General features: G+C 42.0%; 1 protein-coding gene across 1 annotated transcript in view; it reads right to left on the minus strand.

Moving 5' to 3' along the window:
* Positions 1-2,498: 2,498 nt before the first annotated feature.
* LOC126092632 (uncharacterized) overlaps positions 2,499-27,279 on the minus strand; it is a 96,361-nt gene continuing 71,580 nt past the window's right edge. The window contains exons 4-5 of the mRNA XM_049908355.1: positions 5,322-5,478; positions 2,499-5,240 (exon numbers count right to left, since the gene is read on the minus strand). Coding sequence (XP_049764312.1) covers positions 3,010-5,240; positions 5,322-5,478 — 2,388 coding nt within the window. The 3' untranslated portion in view covers positions 2,499-3,009. The remainder of the gene's footprint in view (positions 5,241-5,321; positions 5,479-27,279) is intronic.

Consider the following 27,279-nt stretch of genomic DNA (forward strand, 5'->3'; position numbering starts at 1 on the left):
TGCTGCCGAAGGCGATGTTCATATGCGTCCCAATCCTCCGCCGTCTCGTCATACGGGGGAAAGGGAGGAGGGAACGGCGCCGGAGCAGATGGCGGTGAGAGCCACGCCGGAAGCACTTGTTTCATGGTGGCCATGAGCTCCGTCTGCTGCGCAACCAAATCCTCCATGCCGTGGAGAAACTGCGAAACCAGAACAACGACGCAACACGCGAAAGAACGACCCTACTCGTCGCCAATTGTGTAGTAACACTGTTCACGTTACGTCGCACTTCACTTAGCGTAGACCGGGACTGTGTCCTAGGCATGCCCGATGTTGACTGACTGCGCTCTGCCTGTCCTGCCGGAGTTGTTGTTGTTGTTACGCCGGCAGAGGGCGCGTCCGAATTCTCGCGTGCCCTCTGGTGGACGGGACTCTACTTGCGGCAACTACTGTCCATGACGCGCCGTGCCAATGTGCGCCTCCCGCGATCTTTCTGGTGGCTACTACATTTATATTGTTTTTTCACCAGCCAATTGCCCAATGTAGTTTGTCTACACTTATGCCTACAATTTTCTCATGTTGTGCTGAACTCTTTCTTCAAATATGATTGTCATAAGTTCATGTTGTTCCTTGCATTTTCAGTGATGTCACAAGTTATAGCTGCTAGATGATTTTTTTCCCATGCCAGTTGAAGTGAAGGCCACAAGTGGTATAAAAATCAATGTGCCAGAATAGTCACTCACCTAAAAAACTTTGCAATAACTAGTTAAAAACCACTTCAGATTGAGAGAAGGTATCTCCACAAAGGAAGCTATATTTTCATTTACCAACAACATTTTGGAATGCCTTGACAAGTAGATATTGCCTGTTGGCATATTTTGTGACCTGTTTAAGGCCTTCTACTATTGTTAATCACAGAATACATATCGAGAAAGCATGCAACTAGGGAACCTGAGGACAAATGAGCAACTGCCTCAAACCCTATCTGCAGTGCAGACAAAATAGTGTTAGATGGTAACAACTTTTTCCAAAATTGGAGGCATCACTGTTTCTAAATCTCCTTTCTTTGACTACTTCCACTCACTTATGTGTTTTGAAATAATCTTCTGGGGCAATTCACCACTGTCGAAAGAATGTCTTTGCAAGTCAGAAAAAGGTTGTTTGAGTTTTCCATGTAGTGCCAACAAGAACCTCATGACATAATATTTTTTAGCAAACAGGGATACTAGCCAGTACCTCGCAATATCTGTTTTCTGTTACGACACTCATGCTTCACAATCCTTCTCAGTGTGAAACAAATGACTCGTATTATCATCATAATACAAGAAGAAAACGAGACATACACTGTGACCTAAAAAATTTGTCTCTCGTGCAAAAATATGTAAAATACACTAGGAAAGAATCTTCAATGCACTTCCATGTAATATTAAGTGTCTATGAAGTAATAATATACTATTTAAAAGTAAGCTAAAGGAGTTCTTGCTTGAAAATCTATTCTGTAGAAGACAATATTGTCATTATTGCATCCTGGATTTTCTATTGTTCTGTGGAAGAATTCTTTAGCAGAGGTAGATAAGATTATTCCCAAGTATTTCTGTGTTTTCCTGCTTTAATGTGTCTTTCTCCTTTCATTACATTATGTTGTGTTCTGTAAGTCAAGAAGTTGGTCTTTTTTATTTTTGTAAATAAATAACTGTAACTTAACCTCTGTTTGTGAGTGTAATTAGAACTTACTGATTGTGTTTTTTTTATTATCATTTCCTAATGTTCATTTTTAATCTATGTACGATCTGAACATAATAATGAATTAAAACAGATCTATGGAATATGTATTGCAATAAATAGACAAAATTCAGATCTCTGTGTGAAAAGGGTAATTACCTATGGACAGAATAAATTTCATATCCCATAACAGTACAGTCATAGACCAATATCCACTTTATTGCAGTGAAAAAAGTTAAGATCTATGAAAACTGAAAGGGTCAGAAGAAGGAAGTGCTAACCCTCAGGTTAGCAAGGATTAGTCTGATCACTTAATCTGTTGTGGTTTTGAAAGCACCACATGTTGATAATAAATTCTTCCCTATGTACTACTAGAAAGCACTATCTAGTACACAAAACACTTCATCTTACTGTATTTATGTCCTGTCATTGAATTTAACCAAACACATAACTTGCAATAACTAAAAATATGCTCTTGTGGTTTAGCACTTTCTTCTGATAACCTCTCCAATTGCTTCAGTAGCCCCTTACCAGACATAAACTGCCTTTTTGCCTAAAACTTGTCAAAGAGAGTGACTCTTGCATCTGATGTAATCTATTCATTTAATACTTACTTTCTCCACTTTCTGAAAAGTTCTCCTCAACAATCCAGACATTTCCAAACAAAAGGCATAAAAATACATGTACTCTCATCAAGAGTATTTAGAGTGCATCTCTTAGTCATTTAATTACTTGAATGTAACAGTGTTCTATGTCCATAAAAAAAGGAAAAAATCATTTGCAAATGTATCCACTTTTTAATAAAATTTACAAATCTTCATACAAATAACATCAGCATACAACGATAGATTTATAGATAAGAGCAAAATAACTGTAACCACATATCTTAGTTTTTCTTTTTTTTCAGTTTCAGTGATAATTAAACAAAATAAACTTATCTTGTTTAATTGTATTTCTTTTTACATATAAAATTAACTTTTTCAGTCTTACACAAGCAGCTTTGGTATTTATATCACTTCTGTGAAGTTACGATTTTGTGAGAAATCACTCGTAGACCTAAAACAACTCTGGATGTTGCAAAACATAGGCACATCTGTCCCTTGAGCTGATATTCAGGTAGATATTTGCAATTGCAATTTAAGTAGGTAAAAATGGTACATTTGTGCTGCTGTTTCAATTTTGTCATTTTTTACAGAGACTTCATACAGAACTGTCAATGAGGGTTTTTTGTGATGTTTACTGAGTTACCACAATTAAAATAAATTTTTCTGACAGAGCACATTCTATTTTGTCCACTTCTACCTGCTGTTAAATACTGAACAGACACACATGTTGGAAACCAAAATAGAGCAACCAACATGTAATATCTAAGGAATTTGAAAAATCTGTAGACTGTTTCATAAGTGCCTTGCACTTTTTGTGAATGTTAACACCTTTAGTCGAGAGACTACGGTACAAGTTGGAGATGCAATCACCACCATAGCTCCTCACAATAGCTGTAAAAGTAAGTGTGCCTCCACCGAACCCACCTTTTCCAGGTCCACATCCATCCATGCCTTTATTGTTACCACTAAAGCTGCAAAATCCTTTTGGTTTTTTTTTGTTCTTCTTTGTTTCTGATTTACCTGCAGAGCTTATTTGCTTTTTACTTTTCTTCTTCTTTTGCTTAGCTTCCTTCTGGTATATCCTAGCCAGCTCCTTCTTTACCATCATCTCATACCGCAAAGCAGAATCCCCAACAATTGGTCTTGTCTTTATCAAGGACACGAGAGGATCAAAGACTTTAGAATTTTGCTGACTCTGTAACAGTTGATCAATTAAATTTCCTGAAGACACTTCAGCTCCTGGTTGTGGTGTCTCACTGTCTGCTGCAACAGTGGTGACTACATGTGATGGGCTGGTGGTATCTTTTAGGTTTATCCTTTCCCGCAAATTTGTGTCATTTGTAACATACTCACACTGTGATGTCACACACACCGCCCCAGGACAAAGTGTTTCTTTATTAGAATTGTCTTGAGTCTCCTCCCTAGCTACAGCAATGCCTTCTGATTCGTTAGTGGTTTCATCTGGCTTCTTTAACTTGCCTGTTACTTCCATCTTGTCTATCAGGTCCTCTGGGTTAGTCCTGCTATCAGTTGAATTTTCCATCTTCGTATCTTCTGTGTTTTGCTTGTTATTTGATTGGCTCATTTCATTAGTTTCATTTAAGGAATGTTGTTTATCTGTATTGAAATGTTGTTGCCGATTCTCGTCACAATGTAATTCCAGCTTGCTCTCTTCCTTAGATTGTCTAACATCCCCTCTACTTTTGGAATCCTGTTTTGTTGATATCTGAGCTGCAAAGAGTCTCTCCTTCACACCCAAATCATTCAAATCTGCTCCATGGGCCTTATCAACTTGTTTCAACAGTATGTTATCAGATGCTTCAAAGGTTTTTAGTGCCACATTATTCAAATCTATTTCACGAGTGTCATCGGCCACTTTCTTAGCAACTTTACTGGTCATTTCACAAGGCTCTTGAGCCACATCATTCATATCTGCCTGGTGGATGTTAGTATCCAGTCTCATAACCATGTCACCAGATGATTCACAGGTTTCTTGACACACGTTGTTCAAAGCCCCTCCATGAATACCATCAGTCTGTTTCTTGTCTATGTTACTTGAAGCTTCACAACTCTTTTGCACTCTACAGTCAGTGTCTACTGTTAGATGTGCTAGCTTTCGTTCATCACATTTTTCTGAATGTTTTCTGTCATTGCCTGTAACTAATTTACTGTGATCCAATGATACATTTTCTGTTTCACTATCACTTTTTGGTGTAGTTCCCTCTCTCAAACAGTTATTACCTGGCACTGGCAAGCTGCTGTTTAGTTGAGGGCTAGCACTTTGATCTTTGTTAACTGACAAATGCATATGGGGTCCAGGAACAGCAGAGATACTTATCTGATTCTCGGATTCTGTAATTTCTTCTGCACTAGCAAGTTTTCTTTTGGTAATATCGTGCTGTAGCTTTTCATGTTGGGAATTACTTAGGTGTATGTCCTGTGTTTTTTCTCCAGTCATCTCTTGAAATTGTTGTGTGCTGCCTTTCATTTTTAATGCATCATTTGCATTTGAATTATTACTTTCTTCAGCAGAATCTGGTAGACATGTGCTACTTTTGTTCGGATCTTCTTTGTCAAGTAAAGGCCTATTTGAGTCATTTAAAGGAATAAAATTGCTTTGAAGGTTGATACTTGAGGAATGATAAAAACTTTCTGGAACCTGAATATCATGCTCACATTGGGTCACATGTTGAATATGTTTCTGTGAATGAGAGTTTATGTCCCTGGCCAATTCCTCTGTGGAGGGAAGTTGGGATGATCTGCCATGCGGAGGTGATTCTTCTACCACTTGTGAGAGAGAGCTGCTTTCTTGCTGTACTGCATTAATACTTCTCTCTGTACTTCTGTATTCTCCATTAATTTTTTTAAAGATAATTACGTTCTTCTTTCTTCGTCTCTCTGTGCTAAATGTACGGTGACTCCTCTGTCTGCGCTCTGTAACCCAAAAAGTAAATTTTCTGGGGTGAGGTATATCCAGGTGCAAATCTGAAGGCTCTTTTATGTCATAACTCTCACCATTTTTTGTTTCATCCCCTCCTTGAATTTTACCACTCTCGGCACTATTATTTCCAGAGCAGTCATCGTCTGAGTCCGAAATTTGAATTACAATGGTTTTATTGTCACTCCCATGCTTCTCACTGTCCGCAGCAACCTCCTTTCTTCGGTAACAGTCCTGAAAAAATGAAAGTTCAGTTATATTTTGAAAGAAGGTACCACAAAGACAACATATGACGAGAAAGAACTCAGTAAGAGGCAGGTACACTGATGGGCCAAAACATTTTGACCACTGCCCACTGAAAAGCTGAATGATCCTATTAGGCACTGCAGCCATGTCAGTATCAATATTATGAAAAGGAAAGTTGCTACTCACCATATAGTCGAGATTGTGACAGTCCTTTTGTTGTGCCTATCTGCGACTCAGCATTTCTGCTATATGGTGAGTAACAACTTTCCTTTTCATAATATTGTTACATTCCATCCTGGATTTTCCATTGATTAAGAAAAGTATATAAGAGAAACAGAGAAGAAAGGGTAATCATTCTAGCAATGTTATGCGCTGCAAATTTGGAATCTACTGACATAAGCAACTTTGACAAAGGTCTGAATGTTATGAACCAATGCCTGGGAACGAATCTTGGGGGAGGTAAAATTCAGAGCACACTGTTCAGTGCACACTGTTGGACATCAGGCTCTACAGTTGGCAACCCCTACATCATTTTCCCACACTGACATCACCCATTGTAACTGCAGCAAGCACAAGATATTTGAGACTGGAATGTAGACCAACAGAATGTTGATACATCAACCTTCTGGAGAGGACAACCATAGCTCAGATACTCTGTGAATAACAATAAAAAAATACTCAACACTCAATAGTAATTTCTCTTTGACATTGTGGCCTTCCACCTTCCAGTGCATTGTTAGCTTCCACGGGCTGCTTTCACCATATCTAGATGTTAGCAGTATGCCAGATGTACACATATCATGCAGGATTTCAAGTTTTACTTACACCAGTTTTATACAGCTTATGTCAACAAATCCTGTAATATATACTACAGGCTGTGATTCCATAAGCTATTTTTCATATTTCTTGCATGCTCGGTGTTCAGTTCCATACTATAGTATTAATTTTCTGATGATATCTTCCCATGTACATAAACATTCTCCGTACATAGTAGTTAATTTTTAGGCATTTTATCCCCATTCACATTAATGTTTCATTCATTATTTGTTTTTCCCTGCTTTTTTCTTGGCATGGCTCATTCAGAAGTCATGCTTTGTACACTTTTCACATACACCTTTTGCGTGTATTCAGTTTTATTGTGACAACACACCAATGTAGTTTGACTCTTAATGTGGATAACTTCCCAAATGTTGAAATTCCGTAATTGTCCATCTATTTCATGAAAATATAACCAATGTATTTGTTTTTTGTTGAATGCCAACACTCTTTCTGATTCTGTATTTCTACCATTTCACCACACAGTGATTTATATTCTTGGCAGATAAAACTGAAGATGCATCTGTGGCGTAGAGCACCATAAATACCAATATTTGTTCAGTGTATAAGTGTGCTATCTTTGAGGAGAGGGCTTTGGAAGGATGTTGGCCACTAACGGCAGTTAGCCTCCGGACTTGTATCTGTGTAGAAGCAAAGTGCTAATAAATCTGTATCTGAGAGAATTTCAGTTGTTTATCTACAACTATATGCTAGTCCCTCACTGGTGACCCCGTTTTTTGTGTAATATGCACCCAAGTTACGGCCCGAAGGTTATTTATGTGTCTACCGCGCTGGGTTTCTTCGCGATCGCGAGGGCCCTTGTTCAGCTTCAGACAATGGCCTTTCAGCACTCACCGCCGCCCGGATTTCAGCTACATCTCTCCAGCACTCCTGCTGTTGTAGTGGTCATGCCGCATGACTCTTCAGAATCCTTCAGCCCAAACATGCAGTGGAATTCATCGAGTGCCACTAGTTTCTTCCAACTGCCAATGGTCACGGACTCTGGCTTTGTTAGCCTAGACCTTTCCACGTGGTCTCCACAGAGTGTTGTTCGGAACATTCCTACTCCTGTGTCGAACGCACAATTCAATACAGTCTGTGGCGTTGAGCGAAGTTTTGCTACTTTGGAAAATCCAGTAGTAAATTCAAACTCGAATCAGTTCCCGCCACGTGTGTATCCTTCCGCCCCGGATAGTAAACAGGTGCTCAATGCTCGCCAAACAGCAAATATCACACCGAGTGTGTATCCTAGTGGACATGTGTGGGATCCTTGTGTTGCTTCTAATCAAGTCAACAATTCTGTGCTGGACAGTAACTACCCGGACATCTACAACCAGCCCCACCACTCACGGCCGAGTGAATACAGTGTGCATAATGGACATTCACTGGCGTACTTAAGTACTTGTGGCTTCTCTCCAAGCTGCTACCACGTCAATGAGAATGCACATTTTGACTACGATCCTCACACTGTTCAAGTGTCCGTCGCATTTTAAGCCCTCCCCCCCGGCGTCAAGTGAATTTTGCGATACCCGCATTACGAGACACCAATAATTCGGATTCGCTATCTTCTGCAAGCTCTACTTCCGTCCGAAGAAATAGGTGCACCTCAGCAGTGACTGCAGTGCCGAATCTGCCGAAACTACCAGACTTCAAACTCGCTCACCCGGAGTTCTGGTTTAACCTGGTTGAGCAAACATTGAATGTTTGTGCTTTGGACGACGACACACGCTTCGCCTGCCTCATGAACCATCTTCACGACCGTGTTGATTTAATTTACGATCTGGTCAAAGCACCCCCCCTAGCAGGGAAGTATGCTGTGGTGAAACAGACAATAGTGGAACGCGTCTCAAAACCAGGAGAGAAAATGTGCGACAGCTCACCTACAAAGAGCGTCTCGGTGACAGGTCTCCGTCCCAGCTGTGGCAGTGCATCCGTCTTCTTGTCGATGAGCAAGTTATGCCTGATGACACGCTTGCAGAAATCTGGACAGAAAAGCTGCCTTTGCCTGTCCAGACTGCATTCTCTACATATGAAGATAGGCCAGTAAATGAACGTTTACGCGCCGCCGACAGAGCATACTCCGCCAGGCAACGTGAGCTCTGTGCACTGCTTTCTGAATGTGACCACACTAAGAAGCAATCTGACAACACGCCCTTGTCTGGTGCTGCTAATAAAAAGTTTGTTAAACTAGCCGCCCTGCCTGCACCTTCAACTCCCTGCAACAACAGTGCATCGGCCTCTGTGGAAGACTCTGGGGCACATACTCCGTCACCTAGCAACTACCCACAGGAGCACAGGCCCACCCAACCTTACTGTTTCTTCCACGCAAGATTCGGGGGGCAAGCTCGCAAATGCCAGTCACCATGTTCTTACCCAAACTCCAACCGCAGGTAGGCTGTGGTGCCACCTCCTGCAATGTAAACAACGGGCACCATCCAACGTTGCATTCCGTTTCGGACAATAACAGTAAGTGTGGTCGAGTCTATGTTCGCGATTTACAATCAGGTGTACGTTTTTGGTAGACACTGGCGCAGATGTCTTTTTGCTGCCGGTTCGCCTAGCAACCAATAAAGTGCAACCACACAAAATAGTACTTCGTGCAGTGAACTTGTCTACCCTACAGTGGAGTGGATGTTTTTAGTGTCAACAATTGAAGAACCTATTCTTGGAATTGATTTCCTCAAGCACTATCATTTGTCACTAGATTTTGTGCAAAATACTGTGTTTTACCCCCACTAAACAAACATATTCCTTTCGCTCCGCCGAGTGACAGTTCGACTAACACCAAACATGTATGCTGTGCTAAGAAGTGTTTAAACCAATCCTTGGAGCTGCAATCATGGACAAACAAGACAAATAAGTGGCTAGTGGAGTGCGCCAAGTCTTCGAAGTTGTGGATGGAACGTATGGAAATGCTGCTGCATCTCTGAAACGTACACCACAAGTTGGCCTCCACACAACGCCTCGCGACACTACAAACAAACGATTCGTCGGCTACTGACACGGTCAGTCCGTGCCAATCTGGTGTTCCCGTGCCCATGCACTTTAACGACAATGTTGTGAACTCTGTAAACTGTGTCAGCACCCCCTCTTGTAATGACAGTGTATGCCCGAGTGCTCATGTTCCTTGCGTTCCGAATGGAGAATTAACTTCCCAAGCTCGTGGCTACGGCCATCTGCTGTTCGGCCGCGCCCACTCATGCCTACAGTGCTCATAGCGGCACTGCCCGCTACCAAGAACCAGTGTACCAACCTCGCCCACGTTAACACGCATGTGGCCTTTACGCAGCCTACGAGCGGTTGGCACACCTGTACTTCCATGCCCTCAGCGCCACAGCTTTGCCCGTCCGCCACTGCCTGCTCCGCTTTACGGACATCTGACTGTCGTGCCGTGCCACGTATTGCAGTAGTCACTAATGGCACAGTTCATTGGTTACGTCTAACCGATGGGCCACCCATATCGCAACGCCCATGCCGCCTCAAGCCGGAATTTATGAAAATTGCAAAAGAACAATTAGACGATCTATTACAAAAGGGAATAATTGAACCTTCTTCTGGTTGCTGGGCTAGTCCTATCCTGTTTGACCAAAAGAAAGACGGTACTTGGTGTATGGTCGGAGACTATAGGCGTTTAAATGCCCGCACCATCATTGATAAATACCCGGTCCCACACATTGCGGACTTCAATCATGCACTCGCAGGTGCAAAGTACCTCTCTGTTTTGGACTGTAAGCACGCATTTCATCAGATTCCTATGGCTCCGGAGGATATTGAAAAGACTACCATAACCACTCCCTTCGGGCTGTTTCAATACAAATTTATGCCATTTGGGTTGAAAAACGCCCCCCAAACATGGCAGCATTTCATCAATCAAACTTTATCCCATCTAGACTTTCGTTTCGTATACATGGACGACATATTGGTGTTTGCTTCTATTTTGGAACAGAGTGAGGAGCGTGTTCAAGTCGTAACAGATATTTTAGCAGCCACTGGTATTGAACTGAACAATAAAAAGACTCAATTGCACCAGTCATCCGTCACATTCCTAAGTTATGTTGTGTCGTCGGACGGTCTGACATCACCGCAGGACAACATTAAGCCTGTTCTCGAGATGCCACGCCCCCAGACCTAAAGGGAATTACACAGGTTCATCGGCACAGTTCATTATTACCATAAACATTTGCCAGCCGCTTCTGCAGTGCAGGCTCCTCTCACAGATGCTCTCGCTGGCCCACAAACTTCTGGCACCCGCCAGGTCCCATGGACACCAGACATGGACTAGGCATTTAACGAACTCAAACAGCTGTTGGCCTCCGCTGCCACTATTGCTCACCCACATGCGGATGCCACAATGTTTATCACTAATGACACTAGTGACAATGCTGTCGGCGCAGTACTGAGTCAGACATATAATGATGTTACGACCCACCTGCAGTTTTTCTCAAAAAAGCTAAAAAACTCGCAGAAGAAATACTCAGCATTCGACAGAGAATTACTTGCAGTTTACGAGGCCGTAAGACACTTCAGAACTGATGTTGAGGGACGAGATTTCTATGTGCTCACTGATCACAAGCCGTTGGTTCCTGCCATAAAAAATCCTGCGGCTGATCCGCCCTCATGACACTTTCGTCACATGGATTACATCTTGCAATTTACAAATGACATTCGCTACATCCGAGGAGCGGACAATGTGGTTGCTGATTTTCTCTCATGCGTTGGTGCTGTCACAACCTTAATTGACTTAACGGACCTACCTCGGTTGCAATCAGGAGACCCCGATACCATGCAGTTAATTTCGGACCACAGCTCCTCTCTCCAACCGGCACGCTCTACTTTCCCTGGCATATCTGACTTAGTGTGGTGTGATGAATTGACTGGTACGTTGCTGCCATTCATTCCTAAGCCCCTTCAATGACAGGTCTTTGACAAACTACACACATTAGCACACCCCGGTGTCAAAGCTTCCACCCATCTGGTATCCGAACGGTTTGTCTGGAGAGACATGCACCGCAACTGTCAGTCTTGGGCCAGGGCACACATGTTGTGTCAACAGAACAAAGTTTCCAGGCACACTTCCCCACCCCTTGGCTGTTTTGCCCAACTGCCAGGCCGGTTTCACCATGTCCATGTGGACCTCGTAGGCCCTTTGCCCCCCTCCGAGGGTTTCCGTTACTTGTTTACAGCTATTGACAGGATGACTCGGTGGGCTGAGGCTGTGCCTATTCCAAACATTAGCTCTGAGACAGTAAGTTGAGCATTCTTAGATTCGTGGATCTCTAGATTTGGCTCACCTGTTTACCTCAGCACTGACCAGGGACGACAATTCGAGTCTTCAGTTTTCTCCGACATATGTAAAATGTATGGTATTGTCAAAATTCATACTCCTGCATACCACTCCCAAAGCAATGGGCTTGTCGAGTGATGGCATCACACCTTAAAGTCTGCCTTGTGTTGCCATGACTCACTATGGACAGAAGCGCCACCCTTTGTGCTTCTTGGCCTTCGTGCGACTTTCAAGGAAGACCTCAAGGGTTCCGTAGCCGAGTTTGTGTATGGCCAACCTCTGGTTTTGCCTGGAGAATTAGTCACTCCCACCCCACTTCCACGGCCCTCTGAACTCCCTTCACTTCTTGAGCGAGTGCGCTTGCACTGCAGCAAAATTCAGCCGCCATCTCCGGCTACTCATACACCTCTACGCGTGTATGTACCACGCACACTAGACTCTTGTGAGTACGTGTTTCTCAGAGACAACTCAATTAAAGCCCCGCTTCAGTCGCCCTACACAGGTCCTTACAAGGTCATTAAATGCTCCAAGAATAACATGGATCTCCTCATAAAAGACTCTGTAACCACGGTCTCACTCAACCGAGTGAAACCAGCTTTCATTGAGTCTCAGGTGAACCTCCCTGATTCTGCCCCTGTTTCTCCCACTCCTGCTTCGAGCGGCCATCCATCTTCTCATACCATACATTCGGGTATTGATTCTCCACAGCATGCTTCTCTGCTGAGCACTGCTTCTTCTCTGCATTCATCTAATTCGAGTGGCCAATCTTTTCGAGGTTTCACTCCTCACAGCCCTCACAGTCGAACTGCTAACCACTCGGATTCTACCATTGTGTTACCATCTTCGTGTGACAGCTCTTTGTCACGCCATTCAATCCACAGTGGCTCCTCGTTGCCTTCGGTCATGCTCACTCGTCCGTCAGCTGATCGCCCGAGGTTGTCACCTGAGCAGTCCAGTGCACCTGCCACCCCCCTCTTCGCAGAAGCTTGCCCCTGCCATGGCTTTCCCACACCTCCCTGCCTCCCTACCATTGCTCGTACAGGTGCCACCCAAGAATTCACAACACATGTACACCCTGATGACATACATAAATTATCTGTTGTCGTAGATGGCGATACGGTGTGTGTGGTACTCACGTGTGACAATATTGAGGGAGGAAGTGCAGAAACTCGTGTGGTGTGCCACTTTAAATTGAGCACAAGTGCTGTGTGTGGCAATTTACGTGCCTTTGTTAGGCCTTCTGGCAAGGTGATTCTCTGCCTGCCTGCTAACTCCAGGGCTGGACGTCTTCTTCAGCCACCGGCTTCGCTTGCTGACTTCGCCGCCGACCTACCGGGTTTCACCCCCCGGTCTCCTACCAGTTGACCGCTTCCGCCTGATGCGGAAGAGGAAGAACTGTACGTTACCTTCCTAACTTCTCACCCCCACCCCCCCCCCCCACATTCAAAGGGATGTACTCCATACTGCACGGGGGGAGGAGGGGGGGGGTGTCTACGTGGTGTAGAGTGCCGTAAATATTGATATTTGTTCAGTGTATAAGTGTGCTATCTTTGAGGAGAGAGCTTTGGGAGGATGTCGGCCACTAACGGCAGTTAGCCTCCGGACTTGTATCTGTGTAGAAGCGAAGTGCTAATAAATCTGTATCTGAGAGAATTTTAGTTGTTTACCTACAACTATATCCTATTCCCTCACATCTATACTGACATAAAACCAGTAGCTGAGAATAAAGCACCTTTATACAGCTATGAGGCTTTTGGAAACACCTCATTATTCTTAACTTTTTAATTGTTATAATTTTATGATAATTTGAATGGTTATTGAGCATTCTGTGTTTTTTATTGTTATTCAATGGAAATGTGTTGTCAGATTAGATGAATCAAATTTTTTCCTTCATCAGATCGATGGTCATATCTGAATATGCCATCATCCAGACAAATGGCTCCTCAAAACATACAACATGTTATGGATGCAGGCTAAGGGAAATATTATCCTATTGTGAACATTCACCTGGGCTTCCATAGGACTTGTGGTAGTAATCAAAGTTGTCACATGATAGCTGAGGACTACGTTACCATTACTGTGAACCACCTACAGCCCTTCATACTTGCTGTCTTCCTCAACAACAATGGTATCTTCCAGCAGTATAACTGTTCATGTCAGAATTGTACTACAGTGGTTTGAGAAGCATGACAGTGAACTCAAACTGATGTATTGGACATAAAATTTGTCCAAGCTGAATCTGCTAGAATACATGTGAGACACTGTCGAGTGCCAGCTCTGCTTTTACAAACCACCGGCCCCTAATTAATGGTAATTTTGAGATCTGCGTGTAGACATTTGGTACCTCCGAAAACCAATCAGGAATTGTAAAATTCATGGCACACAGAATCATGGCTGTGAACCAACATACTATTAAGAAGATGCTCATAATGTTTTGGTTCATCAGCGTATAAAGCCTAAGGCTACATATTTACTAAAATAATTATTTTCAGAAAACAAGATACAAATTAAAGCTGAAAAACAATTGCAATTAAGACAAGTACTGGAAGCTGGGTTCGTAACATATATACAAATTTTTGGCGCCAAGTGCATCTGAGCGGGTTCAGCATTGAGATTGGTACATGTTTTTCTCTGATTGATTGATTATCTTCTTTGTATGTCTCAAGCAAGTTGCACAATGTGTATTTGAAAAGTGTCAAAGATGGTAAATTATGTTTCAAGATCATGCAAATAAAAAAAGTATTGTTGAAAGTAACAATGTTCCAGCAACTTGTCATCTGAATGACGCTGGACAAAATCTTTTCAACAGGTTATACACGGACAAAGGCACCATCTATGATACTGAAACTAACTTTGCAGAATAAGTACTATTTAACTGTAAATACAGGATGTACATAAAGTCTGGGAACACTTTCAATTATTTATTGCACAAGAACTAAACATTGTACAGATATCATACATATGTCATTTGAAGAGAATTTTTTTTTTTCATGTATACTGCCACAGTGTAGTTTTGTAATTTGCCAATAGTCAGCGCTAGTTGCAAACATGGCAAGTTCAGGTGTGGAGCGAGCTTTGTGTGTGTTGGAGTTCAACAAAAACAAGTGCACTACAGCTGTTCAATGGATGTTTAGAACAAAGTACGGTAAGAAGCCACCAACAAGGAAGGCCATTTACCACTGGCAGTGCCTGGCAAAGAGAAGTGGATGTCCCAGTGGGAGTGAAGTGAATGTTGAACGCTTACGAGAGACATTCATAAGGAGTCAAAAGAAATCGGTGAGTCGTGTGTCCCGTGAACTTGAAACGGCTCCAATGACAGTGTGGAAAGTCCTGCAACGGAAACTGTCTATGAAACCATTCAAATTGGAGCTAATGCAGAAGCTCAATGATGACAATGAAGACAAGCGTTTTGAGTTCTGTTCACAGTTTCATGAAAAGGCCTCCCCAATCACCTGATCTCACTCTGTGTGACTCTTCTGCGGGGACACATTAAAGATCTGGTGATGTAGCAGAGCTCTGAGAGAGAATACGGGAAGTGACTGCCACAGTCAACAATGCCATGCTGGGACAGGTATGGCAAGAATTTGATTACCATATGACATCTGCCGGGTCACTCATGGTTCACATATTGAATGTTTGTAAAAAAAAAACTTTCAGAGTTTCTCTTCAAAATGCAGTTTGTATGACATCTGCAAGATGTTTAGTTCTTGCGCAACAAACAATTGAAAGTGTTCCCGGACCTTATGTATGCCCTGTATAATGCATTTGCTCTTACTCCATATTTTAATGTTGTTTAAACTATGAGGTAGCTATTACAATGTAACAACTATGCTTCATAATATATGGATAATAAGTAAGGGAGAGCAATATACAGGACAGTTGCTTGGATTAAATGACTTCACTTCCTCTGAATGCTGTATTCTTAAAGGGAAAGCAAATTAATATTATTTGTTATTCATGGTTTTAAGAGATCTACTGTTTCACAAGTTTAATGTTAGCAATATTCACAGTCATTGCAAGTTGAATGTCTGACAAGCAAAGAGGTCCAAACCACGTAACACTGTCTTTCATTTTTTCATTTTTCATTGTTGCAAAATTTCTATTTTTTTTCTGTCTGTCTAAGACAGAGGTTCCCAAACTGGTGGGCGCGCCCCCCTGGGGAGGACGCGATGATGTTGCAAGGGGGGCCGCGGGTGGAGTTAGCGGTATAAACCTAATATTTATTTTTAATATCGATATTTTAATAAAAATGAATGTGCAGGTATCAATGATAGATTATGGTGCTAAATGCAATCGTTTGGCATCCCACTTCCCGCAATCCTATCTCAAATCGTATACTGGTGTAGAAATGGTGTACAGCAAGGGAATGTAATCAAGGTAAGGAAGTTGTTTTATTCATATTTTTTAAAGTTCAGTGTAGTCTGCAAAATTATTTCGTAAAACTTATTTTTTATTTTTCGTCTGGTTCTGAGAACTGGGCGCTTGTCGCCGTTCGGTAACCGTCATCGTTGACATAAATGCCAACCTATGCGCAATGACAATGGGGAGCATTATAGGCATACAAATCAGTGATGTTCGTTAACACCATGACTGAGTGACTATTTTTGATAATGAGTGAAAGTAATAAGATACACTCAACTTAAAATAATGTCCCGCATCCACTAAACTGCAAAGGTCGCAAATATTTTTCCTTGTTTACCAAGGACTTTCTTTACTTTAGGAGTGGCTTATAATCACTAGACTAGACTGATGACATAATAACAGTGACTAGATACATTAACAGCCCACCATGTTACATGACGTCACCATCACAAATTTTTCAATAGTTTCTTGACAATTAATAAAAATCTCTATATTTTTTTAGGGGCGGGGGGGGGGGGGGGCACGGAAGTTTTCTTTTCGGCAGAAGGGGGGTGTGACAAACAAAAGTTTGGGAACCTCTGGTCTAAGATATCCATTTTTTACCAGTAGGGTGTCACTGACTTCCAGACAAATTTCATTAAAATTTCGGGGCCGAGAAGCTATAGTCGATATGTAAAACTATGTCCTCACATTTTGTCTCAGACTGAGAGAGAAATCTTTGGATGTAAGAAGCAACTGAATCAAGGGCTCGAGGGGCACCTGAATTTATAGAGCTGCTTAGAGGGCACCACTATTTGTCGTATGATGCTGATCGCATGATTACCTCTGGCTAGCAGTGTTGTTCTGGATTAAAAGTAATTGATCGTCTTTCTGTTGACTCAAATTCGACATTCACACTTTACCTAACTTAAATATTATGGTGTTTGTAAATCTCTGTGGTTTCTCTATACATGTGCACATGTTAATGCATAGTCTTTGCTGAAACACTCATTTCATTTAATTTTGTTTTGTGGTTTCCATCTCGGAAAACATGTATGGCCGACTTGCCAGTATGTCACAGATGGAAGTTCCTTTTGTGGTTCGAATATATACTTGCTACAAAGAATTTTATATATCCCAGATGTTGCTAGTGGATGCCATACACCATTCTTAAGCACTCTTTTATCTTCTTTGTGGATCTAATACAGTTTCAACCCCATGCTTCACCAACAATTTCCAGTGCAATCTGTAATTTTGTTAAAAAACAGGAGGAAAATTTTCTCAGTTGGCAGCTATTGTTCCTCATTAGTTCTGACTTTCTCCCTTCTTGTACAGATTGCTCAATCCACCTCCTTATTAGAGCAACCATTCTTCCAGAAATCAGACTGTAAGTGATTCAGCTCATCTTATAAACAAACCAGCTCACAAATTTTATGAGCCCTGTCCAGCAAAATTTTGATGGTGCCTCTTTTTTGTCTTAGGCAATGGCTGGAGTCCTCTCAGAAGTATCAATCAGTGTATATGTAGCTCAACTGTAAACCTTAAGGCCCAAAGTCCGTCCACACTTTGAGCACTGATATGCCCATTGCTCTCTTTTTCCATTATAAACTGAACTTTTGGGTTAATACTATTGAGATGTATCAAGAAGATGGAAATCATAAAATCAAATTCAGTGAGATGAGCATTTTAGCAATGACAATGCATTCTTATGTGCACACATATAGTGACCATAGAAATTTATAAATACCACAATAATATTAATATAAAAGAAGAATGTGTTAATTTTGATGAGCATGGATGTTAACTTTGTGCCAGGAAAATGACTATCAATTAGCGCAAGCCACAGATAATCACACAATCAGTATTACTTGACAAATGGTGGTCCTCTCTATGCAGCTCTATAAATTTGAGGAAGCCTTAAGCCATTGATGTAGTTACCATTTTACTCCAAAGATGAAACATCATCAGGAAATGGTTTCACACATTGACAGTGCGCCTTCAAATTGAAAGTCTTAAATGATGTAACACCATCCATGAAAACCCACACTGTTTGATTCCTGACAAATTATACATTTCTGTTTTCACTCTTCTGACTGAGGTAAGATACATTGACAATAATAACCATACAGTAAAGATACTATAAAGTTTCATCAAAATATACTATGAAGTTCACAGGTGAACAGCCGGACGTCAATGTCCAACAGGCACAATATTTTGGTACACAATCACATTGTCCTTCTCAGATGCACTGACAAACTTATCACCTCAGAGCTGGTGCAGAGTTAAATCTCTTCTCCCCTCTCTCGAACCTGGCATTCTGTATGCAGTCCCTGCTCAGGTGAAGGTATGTGTTCAGCATCTCCTCCCCCTCTCCTCCTGCTGCCAAGTCACCTTGTCTAGGGTTTGTGCCCAGGGATACAAGTTAGTGATGTCTCCACTGTTGCTTTGCCTACCCTGAAGTCATTCCACAATTGTTGTGGAATATCTCCATCCTCTTCTTGATCACGTTCAATGCATGTTACCAGTGCTTACTAAAGATGTTAAGTCCCAGAAGTTAGATGTCTTTGGCAGAACATTGGTAAGGTTGCAATCCATTCTGTGTAACTCTGATAGGCAATGTTCCATGGCTACCAACTTGTTAGTCTGCTGCAGGTGATGTGCTGCTGGTGTTGTCGGCAACAATCTTCAACAGTATGTACTGACTGACTTACGTACATTGTGCCATGTCAACAGGGGATCTGATAGACCACAGATTTCCATAGTCCAAGGTTGTTCTTGACACCACGTAACAACACAGCTGGAGGGTGGAACACAAGACTTCACTCGATGTTTCTGAAGAATTCATCCTGAATTTGCCACTCCGTGTAGTCGTTTTTTTTGGAACACTGTCCTCAGATGTTCAAGTCACTGGCAGAGGTTCTCATCTGCAGAAAAAGTGTGAGTCCTACATACAATCATTTTGAGCACACCGTTCCTCTGTGTTGATCATGTTGACAGCTATTCACTGTAAGTACAGGTTGGTGCACATCTTCTTACGGTACACACTGTGGTCCAATGCGCCATCTGCTTTTCTTTTTACCAGGATATCAAGAAAGGGAAGGACTCCATCCACTTCATCTCCCATGGTAAAGTTGATGTTATGGAGTATGGAATTGAGATATATCTCAATGGCAGAGATACGTCTCAATTTCATATACCAAACATGAATTCTACTATGGAAGGTGAAGGGAATGCAGTGCTCACCTGGATGTCCTGGTAAAAAGAACAGTGACCAATACATTGAGCCACAGCACGCACTCACAGCAAAATGTTAAAGTTTGAAACGCTCATGAAAAGCCGTGGGGCTCACATAACACTTGGTACAGAAAAGTGGCTAAAACCAGAAATCAATAGCAGTGAGATTTTGGGAGGAAATTTAAGTGCAGCGTGCAGCATATGTGCATGTGTTTCAGCAAGACTCAGTATCAGGTGTGAGCATAATATGATAATTGGATCCTTCTATCACCCACCAGACTCATTCTCCTCATGTATCCAAAACCTTTAGAGAAAACCTCTATTCACTTGTACGCAAGTTCCCAGATCATATTGTAATCATCAGGGGAGACTTTAACAATCCAACAACTCCCATGCTATGAAATAAGTATGACCAAATGCTTACCACATTGTCACACCCAGTAGTATGTCACAAACTATAATCTATCACAGAACACTCGAACGGAAAACTGTGCCCGGTTCTTGGAAAAACACAGGTCACACCTATCTACAAGAAGGGTAGTAGCAGTGATCCACAAAACTACCGTCCAACATCCTTGACACTGATTTATTGTAAAATCTTAAAACATATTCTGAGATCACACATAATGAGGTATCTTGGACAGAATGACTTCCCCATTGCCAATCAGCATGGATTCCAAAAACATTGATCATGTGAAACCCAACTCGCACATTTCTCACATAACATACTGAAACCTTTGGATAAAGGCAGTCAGATATTGAAAGTGTTTCTTGATTTCCAAAAACTGGGTGTATGTGACTCGGGACAACCGGGAAATCTGGGAAAAACACGGGAATTTTTTCACGCGGGAGAAAACCGGGAAAAACATGGGAATTTTTCATTGCTTTAGTTTTCCGTTAAAAATTTTTTTAATTTTGATTGGTAAGAACAGATGCTCTAACAAAGGATATTACTGTATCCTGCTACTACAGAATAACACTTCAACAATAAAACATAAACGAGAGAAAAAAACGAAAATAACTTAAATTGCAAAGGAAATGCGCCATATACAACTACACACAGTGTTCATGTAAGCGTGTGCCAACAGGAAAATGTGTCAAAGGCTTTAGGAAGACTTTGCAAAGCTTCATAACAACAAATTGTCTCCAATGAGTGTGAAGTCACAACTGTTTACATTAGATTCATTTTAGCAGGTGCAAGCAGGCTCATGTGCATGAACAGTTGAGTCGCGTTTGAGTAGTAGATTCTCCCACTTCTGGCTATAGGCATGTGGCTGTTGACTGTGCAAGCACTCGCAGCAAGCATCTGGATACTACTGGGAAAAGGGGATGCCAAATTCATATTCTTGAGAAAAAAAACTTGTTTCACAAAGCACTTAGCATCCAGCACACGTTGGTCTATCGATCATTCATATGATTTTGAAACTCATCCATGTTGGTTTTTGAACATTTTTGAAAAAAATTTAAGTTGATTTCTGAATGAATCATAAGTTGAATTTTGAATGTGTGCATAGTGTACGAGATGTCTCTGTCAGGAGAATACTCATTGCATCTAGAAATAAACTTTCCGCAGACAAAAGGCGACGGGGTTATACGAGCTGAGCAGGGTAAAGCCGAACAGATGAATGCAATTGCTGTCTGATTATGTGGTTGACTGGGTTTGCGAATGATCAGCGTTGTTATAATTACTAGCGAAATCCGTAGATTCAGACTACCAGAACGGAAATAAATAACTAACAGGAATAATAGGTGAGAAAGGTTACTTATTATCTTCTCGGTGTATCCAAGAAAGTGAAATTTTGACAGAAATTTTTTGGGTAGATCGCTACACTAGTAAGGAGCAGTTGTACAGTCCCCAGCTAGCAGCCGCTTACGTTCTATTCTGGAAGTAACGCAGAAAACATGTTTTACAAACATGTAACAATGCCTAACCGGAGAATAATCATGGGATAACTAAACCTGTCAGTCTGGCAGGGTTAGTGAAGTTAATAGACGAACAGATTTTGACAATGGCAGGAATAGCTACAGAACTGGTGATGACAAAATTGTTTGTTAGAATGAGGAAGGAGAAAAAATGGGGACATCACACAAATTATGGAAAAATAAGACGATTCCAAATTTATATAAAAATTTCTTGATACTACTTTTCGATCTCATGCTTGAGAAACTGGTGTGTATGAATGAAATGTGAAACTATTCCCTAACATAAAGCTTTTTGCTTGTAGTAGGCCTAATAGGCATTTGATTTGGTACTTCGTGAATTATATTCTGTCGTGTTATGAAAATGACCATTTGTGCCAAAACAGTCTCATTTACTTGGCGTGTGTTACAAAATTGGTGCAATACTAGAAAGGTCTATTTTGTTTTATCTAGCATACAGTGACAAAATAGACGTAATCAGAGCAAGAAACCACACCAGTCTTGGGTATTACTTGTATTAACAGCTTTTTCATTATTAGATAGTGACATTTTGATTTTTCATGTACCAAAACGTTTGATGAACTTTGATGAGGTAATAGACTCTTTCGCAGAAAGAAAAGCATGCCATGTGTACTTTCTTGCTTGTCTCTCATCTTTATTGGTTTTATGTATCCTATATTTAATTTTATATCACAAAAACAGCAAGTTATTAGCTAATAGGCAATAAAGAGTGCAAATTTTCTGAAAAGTTCTTGTTCTCCCGATTACAAATAATCCCATTGGCTAAGTGCCAAGCACTTCATGGTGGTTTGCAGAGTCAGGTGTTTTGGTTTTTCTGCTGCTCGAATTGAATGGGAGGAATGGGGCTATTAGGAACAGTTCTGTACATCAATTATCAGCATGAATTCCAAAAACATTAATCATTTGAGACCCAACTCACACTTTTCTAACATGGTGCACTGAAAGATTTGGATCAAGCAGTCAGATGAATGCAGTATTTCTTGATTTTCAAAAAGCATTGGACTCAGTACCATAAGTGAAACTTGTGACTGGGTTGAGGACTTTTTAGTAGAGAGGACGCAGAATGTTGTCTTGAATGGAGAGTCATTATGACATGGAGAAGTAACTTTGGGTGTACCTCAGGGAGGTGTATTGGGACCCTTACTGTTCATGTTGTATGTTAATGACCTTGCAGACAATATTAATAGTAACCTCAGACTTCTCACAGATGAAGCAGTTATCAGTAATGAAGTGTTGTCTAACAGAAGCTGGACAAACATTCAGTCAGATCTTGATAAGATGACAAAGTGGTGCAAAGACTGGAAATTTGCTTTAAATGTTTGAAAATGCAAAACTGTGCACTTCTTAAAACAAATAAAGATAGTATCCTATGACTACGGTGTCAGCAAGTCACAACTGGAATGGGTCAATCCATACAAATATCAGGGTGCAAATGTTTGTAGAAATATAAAATGGAACAGTCACATAGGGTCAGTCATTGACAAAGAAGGTGGTAGACTTTGCTTTATTGGTAGAATACTGGGGAAGTGCAATCAGTCTACAAAGGAGATTTCTTACAAATTACTAGTATGACCGATTCAGAATACTGTTCTAGTGTGTGTTACCCATACCAAACAGGACTATCAGGAGATACTGAATGTAGACAGAGAAGGGCAGCACGAATAGTCACAGGTTTGTCTGACCCATGGGAAAGTGTCACATTGATACTGAAGAAGCTGAACTGGCAGACTCATGAAGATGGATATAAACTATCCCAAGAAAGTCTGTTAACGAAGTTTCAAGAACTGGCTTTAAACGATGATTCTAGGAACATATTACAACACACTGCTTATCACTCATATGAGATCATGAGGATAAGATTAGGATAACTAAGGCATGTGCAGAGGAATTCAAACAATCATTCTTCCTGTGCTCCATACATGAATGGAATGGGAAAAAATCCTAACAATTGATACAGTGGTATGTACCCTATGCCATGCACTCACAGTGGTTTGCAGTGTTTAGGTGTAGATGTAGGAGGTGTATCCAGGGCTGTCAAAGCCCATAAGTAACATACTCCCTATGGCCAAGTACCCCGGTAATGGAACACTTGTCTGCAGGGATGATGACAACAGAGCAATCGGCCCCATGTTATTGATAGCTGAGATACAGCCTGTTTAAGATTCAAGGGGGTTTAATTATATTTTTCAGAAAGGGCTGGGAGGCAATGCTGAATGTGAGGAATTCCTTGAATGCCTGAAGAGGATGATTTTTGGAAAAGTAGCAAGCTACCTTTGGGATTTGTGTTGACAGGGTTCGATATTCACTCAATAAGTTGTTGATGAAGCCATTTTTCCAGGTGAGTATAAGTATCTTTGATAGGATCAGTGAAACTGAATTAGGGTGTAGAACTGAAGCTTAAGACACTGAAAAGAACATAAATTTCACCATCATAGAGGGATCTGGATGAGAGATTTAGGACCATAACTGCAAGGCATTGGAGTTTGAATGATACTATGTTTAGGTTTGGATTGGAGATGTGTGGGATTGGGAGATTGAGTAAGGAGACCAGCTTTCTTGCTTTCTACATGAGAGAGGGAGCTGTGGGGTGCAGGCCAGTTGTTGGAAGCAGTGTTGCAGATGGTTGCAGGAGAGGAGGAGAGAGATACCACTTTAAACTTGTTTGACCAAAGTGACAGGCATCTTCCTCAGAGAGTTTGATATTCCCCAAACAGTTTGATGCATTTCATTACAGTTTATGATTGGCTTCAGAGAGAATCACACTGCATTTGCTATCAGATTCAAAAGCTTAAAAGTGGAGGATTTTGAATGGAGACAACAGCTGCTAGGAGTGCTGGTTGGAAGAGGCAATTTATAGGTAGGGGCAAGGTGGTTAAAGGCCAAGGACTGATCAGTTTGGAATTCAAGGTGGAATTTGAGTACAGATAGATTGCAGACAGGCAGAGGAATATTTAATTAGGCCTTTAGGAGATATACCAAAGGTTAAGCAGGACTTGAGGAAAACTATGAGGGTATGTTGTTTGGCAATGCTGACAGCATGTTCATGAAAGGAGAGTAGGCACTGCAGCATAGGATTTGGGAACAAAATGAGATTGATGAAAAAGTTACAATCATCACAAGGGTGTGCAGCACACAGCCATTGAAAAAACAGAAGTACAAAAAAAATGGAAACAGATCACGAATAACAAAAATGCATAACCAAACAATAAAATCATGAGCTCTGAAAAAAGGTCAGTAGAAGAAGGAAAAAGACTATCTAACGAAGACAAAAATAGTTGAAGGAAGAAAAGCAATCGCTGAATGCAGAAAATGATATCCAAGCAAATAAAAAATTGTTAGCAGGTGAAAAAATCATTAAACAAAACACAAAAAGACCACCAAATGACAATAAAGATGACAGACAAGAGAGGGAAACATTCCACATAGGAAAAATATATCTAAAAACAAAGATGACGAGACTAACCACACAAAAGCGCTGGCAGGTCGATTGACCTTTAACGTGTTTTGGCGGCAACACAACCACCTAACCTTTATGCACATCATTGTCTACCTACACAAGTTCACCACAAGATCAACATAGCCCAGCTCTAACCAACACTTTTTCGCCTTTTTTCACACCAGATCTCCAGTTGCTTTCCAGTTCACCTTTATCCCTCCCCATATATTTTTATTTTCATTTTCATTTCAGCCTCATGTTACACTTTCCACCGTCTAATACCATGTCACCCTCACAACACTTCCACAACGACCCCATTAAGTTTTATTTACATTCCCTCCGCAAACATGCCTTTGCCCTAGCCAGATTACGCTCCCATATTTTATTTTCTCAGGCTTGTCTGACATTTGCAATTACCCCCAAAGGCCTCACACTTAAAAGTTCCCATCTCTGGCTGCAACCCTTCTTTCCATCAGTCCCTATACCAGCTCCAAACTGAACAATCCATTGCCCTCACCCACCTAATCCTTCACCTACACATCAACTCAGCCAATGAACACACCCGTCAACTCCTATCCTTAATAAAAGTCCTCAATCTTTCCTCTCCCACATCCACACCGGCTGTTCAGAGCATCCTCCTACAGGCCAACCACAAATTAGAACAGCATGCCACCCTCCACCTCAAAAAAGTATCCAATCTCCTGGTTTCCCACCTCCGGAAAGGCAACTCACTCACCCTTCACAACCTTTCCAGCAAACCTCAACCTCCTCTCATTGCACACAAACCCAGTCTCTCCCATCTACTCACTCTCCCACTTCCAGCTCCACTCCGTCCAAAACCTCAAAATTCCAATCAACATAATCTGGAACCACAACACCCTAATTCAGTAGTTAACCTTTCCTCCAAACCTCTCTCCCAATCCGAAACCTCAGTCCCATCCAGAGGCCTCACCTTCAGCCCCACTCCCACATGCAACCATACAGCCCTCGTCAAAGATTTACTGTCCTACACTCGTACTCTCTGCTGGAAATATCACTTTGCCATGAAGAAAAATGATCCTAATCCTACTCCTAATGATCCAACTTTCCAAGGCACTATCCAAATTGAACCCTGCCTGGAACAGTTCCGTCCTCCGTCACAGCGGGACCCACCTCCTCTTCCTCAAAATCACCCTCTCCAAACCTTCCAGGAATTTCTGACTTCCAGCCTTGCCTCTCAATCCTTCTTAAAAAACCTTAATCCTACTCCCAACATCACCACTGCTGAAGCCCAGGCTATCCGTGATCTGAAGGCTGACCAATCCATCGTCATTCTTCCGGCGGACAAGGGTTCCACGACCATGGTACGTGATCGTCGGGAGTATGTGGCTGAGGGACTGCATCAGCTTTCAGACAACACCACATATAAAGTTTGCCAAGGTAATCCCATTCCTGATGTCCAGGTGGAGCTTCAAGGAATCCTCAGAACCTTAGGCCCCCTACAAAACCTTTCACCTGACTCCATCAACCTCCTGACCCCACCAACACCCCGCACCCCTACCTTCTACCTTCTTCCTAAAATTCACAAACCCAATCATCCCGGCCGCCCCATTGTAGCTGGTTACCAAGCCACCACAGAACGTATCTCTGCCTACATAGATCAACACCTTCAACCCATTACATGCAGTCTCCCATCCTTCATCAAAGACACCAACCACTTTCTCGAACGCCTGGAATCCTTACCCAATCTGTTACCCCCGGAAGCCATCCTTGTAACCATTGATGCCACTTCCTTATACACAAATATTCCGCACGTCCAGGGCCTCGCTGCGATGGAGCACTTCCTTTCACGCTGACCACCTGCCACCCTACCTAAAACCTCTTTCCTCATTACCTTAGCCAGCTTCATCCTGACCCACAACTTCTTCACTTTTGAAGGCCAGACATACCAACAATTATAGGGAACAGCCATGGGTACCAGGATGGCCCCCTCATACGCCAACCTATTCATGGGTCGCTTAGAGGAAGCCTTCTTGGTTACCCAGGCCTGCCAACCCAAAGTTTGGTACAGATTTATTGATGACATCTTCATGATCTGGACTCACAGTGAAGAAGAACTCCAGAATTTCCTCTCCAACCTCAACTCCTTTGGTTCCATCAGATTCACCTGGTCCTACTCCAAATCCCATGCCACTTTCCTTGACGTTGACCTCCACCTGTCCAATGGCCAGCTTCACACGTCCGTCCACATCAAACCCACCAACAAGCAACAGCACCTCCATTATGATAGCTGCCACCCATTCCACATCAAACAGTCCCTTCCCTACAGCCTAGGTCTTCATGGCAAACGAATCTGCTCCAGTCCGGAATCCCTGAATCATTACACCAACAACCTGATAACAGCTTTCGCATCCCGCAACTACCCTCCCGACCTAGTACAGAAGCAAATAACCAGAGCCACTTCCTCACGCCCTCAAACCCAGAACCTCCCACAGAAGAACCACAAAAGTGACCCACTTGTGACAGGATACTTTCCGGGACTGGATCAGACTCTGAATGTGGCTCTCTAGCAGGGATACGACTTCCTCAAATCCTGCCCTGAAATGAGATCCATCCTTCATGAAATCCTCCCCACTCCACCAAGATTGTCTTTCCGCCGTCCACCTAACCTTCGTAACCTCTTAGTTCATCCCTATGAAATCCCCAAACCACCTTCCCTACCCTCTGGCTCCTACCCTTGTAACTGCCCCCGGTGTAA

Source organism: Schistocerca cancellata, chromosome 7 (genome assembly GCF_023864275.1).
Source record: "Schistocerca cancellata isolate TAMUIC-IGC-003103 chromosome 7, iqSchCanc2.1, whole genome shotgun sequence".
Taxonomy (NCBI): domain Eukaryota; kingdom Metazoa; phylum Arthropoda; class Insecta; order Orthoptera; family Acrididae; genus Schistocerca; species Schistocerca cancellata.